The sequence below is a fragment of the Carlito syrichta genome, unplaced genomic scaffold (genome assembly GCF_000164805.1).
Source record: "Carlito syrichta isolate Samal-C Ts95f unplaced genomic scaffold, Tarsius_syrichta-2.0.1 Scaffold305137, whole genome shotgun sequence".
NCBI classification, from domain to species: domain Eukaryota; kingdom Metazoa; phylum Chordata; class Mammalia; order Primates; family Tarsiidae; genus Carlito; species Carlito syrichta.
The window spans coordinates 512840-518147 of record NW_007249233.1 but is presented as its reverse complement, the minus strand read 5'-3'; the positions used below and the strand labels follow the sequence as shown (position 1 = coordinate 518147).

Genomic DNA, 5308 nt, shown 5'->3' with positions numbered 1-5308 from the left:
GGCCGCCGCAGCACCGGCCTCCGCCATGACTGCGGTCGGCGCGGCAGCTCGGAGCCGATCCGCTCTCTCCGGAAACTGTCGCGAGGCTTCGGCTCACTCCGGAAACCCTCGGGTTTCTTCGGCCACTCGACGCCTCCACCTCCGACATCCGGCCTACGGGAGCGGTTCCGCCTCCTAACCTTCGGCTCTTTTCAAAGTCTTCGGCGCCTCTCTGGAGAGGCTCGTGACCCCGCCTCTCATCCCTTCGGCTATCTCCGTGCTCACTCGGCACCTTAGTCAGCCTCGCTACTCGACTCCTCGGCTCTCTCCGGAAGCTCTCGGTAGCTTTCGTGGCCGGCTTTGGGCCTAGTCTCTCAGTTTTTCGGCTCTTTCCGGAAGACTTCGGCACTTCTCGCAAAGAACGATTTCCGACGCTCTTTGCTCCTTTCAGAAGTCGCTCCATCCTGGAAAATTGCACCTCCTGGTGTCTTTTTGGAACTCTTTGTCCCTTAACTCCTAAGTTCCCCCCAAGAGGGGCTCACAACTAGTCGGAGTCGGGCGGGGCAGTCAGACTATGAACCGTGATTCCGACAAAGATAATAATAAGTACCATGTATTGAGCGCCTTCAGAAGTAGTGAGGTTAAATGAGGAAAACTCATTGTACAGAAAAGAACACTGAGACTTAGAGAGGGCGGCGGCGGTGAGATTGTGGAGGGGAAATGGGGGAATCAAGGAACGTTTTCCAGACCCAGAACCTAAACTGAATTGGGACTAATTAACAAACGCTTTCTGTTTCTACCTGTTTTGTTACAAGGCTAATACGAGCCATAACAAATTCTCACAATACAGAATTTTCCATGCACACAAAAATCAAAGCCTGCCTGTCCCCCTCTCCAGTCTACACCACCGCTTTCTTCCAGGTTTTTTTATGGAGTGCTCACACTTACAGTTGTGGGATTTTTAAAAACCCAGCATTAGTGAGATTATGCAACTTGCTTTTTTCTCCTCAGCAATTTATCGTGGGCAGCTTTTCATATCATTTTATGCAGAGCTACCACATCCTTCTGCAACAGTGTCTTGTGATGACATCCTTCTGTCACACTTTCTTGTTGCTAAGGAGTTGTTTCCAGTTTGTTTTTAGGAAAGTGTTTTATTTACTGTTACCATTTTATTATAAAAGATGTCATGGGGTCTGACCATTAAGTTTGTGAACTTGTCACCGTGCACTTACGTGGGCAGCACTGTACAAACAGCTGGGTAAGGTTTCATAACCTTGGTATGTCAGTGTCTCACAGCTGCACTCGTGTCTGCATGTGGCAGTGTCTTGCTGAGTGGCATTCATTATTGTCGTTGCATGTTTTTTGTGCCGTTGTAAGAATGTCAGAGCTTGAATTAGAACATGAACAAACATTAAATTTCTTGTTAAATTTGTCAAGAATGGAAGTGAAATCAGGGACACAGTCCAAGTTTATGGGGATAATGCCATTAAGAAATGACATTGTACAAATGGATTAAATGTTTTTCTGAGGGGAGAGAAAACATCTCTGATGAAGAGAGGTCAGGACAGCCAGTAATGAGCAGAAATGATGAAAAAACATTGCAAAAATTCATAGAATTGTGTCAAAATTGTGAACTGACTGTGAAAAGCATAGCAGACCAAATAAACATTGATAGAGAGATAGCTAGGAAAATCTTAACTGAAAATCTTGGCAAGATAAAGGTGTGTGTAAAAATGGTCCTGAAGGAGCTCTTCCATCACGACAATGAACCAGCTGACACAGCACTGTCTGTGAGGGGGTTTTTAGCTAGTACACAAATAACTGTATTGGAATACCCTCCCTGCTTACCTGATCTGGCTCCTGGTGACTTTTTTCTTTATCCAAAGATAAAGCAAATGTTGAAGGAAGACATTTTGATGACATTCAGGACGTCAAGGTTTATGTGACAACAGCTCTGATGGTCATTCCAGAAAAAGAGTTCCAAAATTGCTTTGACGGGTGGACTAGGCACTGGTGTCGGTGCCCAGCTTACTGAGGGGAGTACTTCAAAGGTGAACGCAGTGATATTCAGCAGTGAGGTAGGTAGCACTCTTGCTAGGATGCATTCGTGGACTTAATTGTCAGACTTTGTAAAGGATACAAATGAACAGCCAGATGTAGAGGGTACCCAGGACAAATGAAAAATTGTATCTATTTGTCACATACACCATGTTTTGAAATCTGTATACATTGTGGAATGGCTCAACTGAGCAAATTAGCATGTGTGTTACCCCACATACTGATCATTTTTGTGATGAGGACACTTAACATCTATTTTCTTAGCAATTTACAAGAATACAATGCATTGTTATTATCTCATATGGTCACCATGTTGTACAATAGATCTACTGAACTTATTCCTCCTCTTTAACTGAAACTTTGTACCCTTTGACCAACATCTTTTTATCTCCCCAGACTCGCTTTACTTGGAAGCACCACTTTACTCTCTGCTTCTGTGAGTTCAGTTTTTTCATTCCTTATATAAGTGGGAGCATGCCATGTTTGTCTTTGTGTGCCTGGCTTGTTGCATTTAACGTAGTTAGGTTCATTCACATTGTCCCGAACGACAGGATGTCCTTCTTTATAAAGGATGGATAGTACTCCATTGTGTATGCACATATATCCCATCTTTATCCATTATCCACTGATGAACGCTTAGGTTGATTCTGTATCTTGGCTCTCGTGACTCAGGCCACAGTGAATGTGGGAGGGCAATTGCCTGTTGGTCATACTGATTCCATTTCCTGTGGATACACACCTGGTAGCGGGATTGCTAGATCACAAAGGAGCTCTATTTGGGGGAGGAGGGGTTCTTTTTTTTGCTTTTTTTATTTTAAAGATGGGGGTACAATTCAGGGTTAGGTATACAAATGTTGAGTATGCAGGTGGTACCCTTGTTGATAAGGTGTGCTCTTCCCTCCTCTAGCAGTTTCCCTCAACTGCCAATCCCACCTCTCCCGCTGCAGTTTCCCACTACTGCCAATACCTTTCTTATAATATTATGATAATTGTTCAAGGAGCTCTATTTGTTAATTTTTTTTCTTTTTTGAGTTGGAGTCTCACTCTGTCCCCAGGCTGGAGTACAGTGGCATGCTCACGGCCACCCACGAACGTCGATCTGCTGGGCTCCAGCAAGCCTCCTGCCTTAGCCTTCCAAGTAGCGGGAACTACAGGCGTGTGCTACCACCTCTGGCTAATGTTTTTTATTTATTGTAGAGATGAGGTCTCGCCAAGTTACCTGGGCTGGTCTTGAACCCTCAGGCTCAGGTAATCCACTCACCTCGGCCTCCCAAAGTGCTGGGATTACAGGCTGAGCCACCAAGCCCCGCCTATTTTTTAATTTTTTAAGGAACCTCTATACTATTTTCCATGATGGCTGTACTAATTTGCATTCCCACCAACATCATGCAAGACTTCCCTTTTCTCCTCATCAACACTTTTTTTGTATTTTTGATAATAACCATTCTAAGAGATGTGAGGTCATACCGCATTGTAGTTTTGTGTTTCGCTGATAATTGGTTATGTTAAGCATTTTTAAATGTACCTGTTGGTCATTTATATGGCTTTTTCTGAGAAATGTCTGTTCAGATCATTTGCCCATCTTTTTAAATTCAGGTTATTTGCTTTATTACCACAGAGTTGAGTTTCTTATACATTTTGGATGTTAATCCCTTATCAGATGTATGACTTGCAAATATTTTCTCTCATTCTGTAATTTCTCTTCACCCTGCCGATTGTTTTCTTGTCTGTGCAGAAGCTTTTTAGTTTGATGTAATCTCATTTGTCTATTTTCTTTTGTTGCCTGTATTTTGGGGGCCACATCCAAAACAATGATTGCCCAGAACAATGTCATGGAGTTTTTCCCTTGTGTTGTCTTCTAGTAGTTCTATAATAAGTTTCAGGTCTTATGCTAACTTTAATCTATTTTAAGTTGTCTTTTTGGTATATGGTGTGAGATAGGGGTCTAATTTCTTTCGTTCACATGAATATCTAGTTGAATATTCAATATACTATTTATTGAAACTTTCTTTCCCCATTGTGTGTTCTTGGCACCTTTGTTGAAAATTAATTGGCAAGCCGGGCTCGGTGGCTCAGCCTGTAATCCCACGCTTTGGGAGACTGAGGTGAGCGGATTGCCTGAGCCCACGGGTTCAAGACCCACCTGGGAACTTGGCGAGACCTCATCTCTACAATAAATCAAAACTTAGCCAGGTGTGGTAGCGTGCACCTGTAGTTCCAACTACTTGGAAGACTGAGGTGGAAGGATCACTGGAGCCCAGCAGGTCGAGGCTGTGGTGGCCGGGAGTGTCCACTGCACTCCAGTCTGGGTGACAGAGTGAGACTCCAACTCAAAAAAGAAAAAGAAAAGAAAATTAATTAGCTATGAATGCATGGATTTATTTCTGGGCTCTCTATTCTGTTCTATTGGTTACATGTGTGTTTTTATGCCGGTGTCATGCTGTTTTGATTACTGTAGCTTTGTAATATATTTTGAAGTCAGGTAGTGTGGTTGCCTCCAGCTTTGTTCTTTTTGTTCAAAATTGCTTTGACTAATTGTGGTCTATTGTAGTTCTACATAAATGTAGAAATTTTTTTCTATATCTGTGAAAAACATCATCAAAATTTTTATAGGCATTACATAGAATCTGTAGATCACCTTGGTTGGTACCAACATTTTATCAGTATTAATTCTTCTTCAGTTTTGTTTTGTTTTGTTTGTTTTCTCTTACAAACTGCTGCAATGAGCAGGCTTATCCAGGTATCTTTGATCACATGCATAAGCGGCTTGAACATCTTTCCACAAATGATGCTGCTGGGTTGTAGGAGACAAGCCCTTCAAAATTAGCCATTAGCTGGACTTCTCTCCAGGTTTTGTGCCTGTTGACACTTCAGCCAAACTCCTATGTCAGTTTCCTGCACCTTCACTCTCACTGAGTTTTCAAGGTCTTGGAAGGCTGTCAGGCGGAGGTGGGAGTGCTCAGGTTCAAGGCAGGGAGAACAGACACAGGGCAGGGCTGGGTTGGTCAAGGACCAACAGCTCCACGTGCTGGAGAAAGTTGGGGCTGGGGACAGACACAGAGCTGAGAGATAGGACGGTGGCCTGGTCCAAGAGGACTCTTCCCACAGGAAGGGCCGCACTTCGAGGCATGGGTGACTGCGCCAGGCCTGGTTCTTTGAGGCCTCCCCCTCTGGCTGTGGCTAGGCTCAGGAATTGCCAACCAGTGGGCGAGGAGGCTTCTACCTTTGAACCCTGAGCCCCTTCTGAGCCCGAAGTTTTATGGTCTAATCC

General features: G+C 43.9%; 1 protein-coding gene across 1 annotated transcript in view; it reads right to left on the bottom strand.

Moving 5' to 3' along the window:
* TP53RK (TP53 regulating kinase) overlaps positions 1-442 on the bottom strand; it is a 3931-nt gene extending 3489 nt beyond the window's left edge. The window contains exon 1 of the mRNA XM_021713991.1: positions 31-442. Coding sequence (XP_021569666.1) covers positions 31-442 — 412 coding nt within the window. The remainder of the gene's footprint in view (positions 1-30) is intronic.
* Positions 443-5308: the final 4866 nt, after the last annotated feature.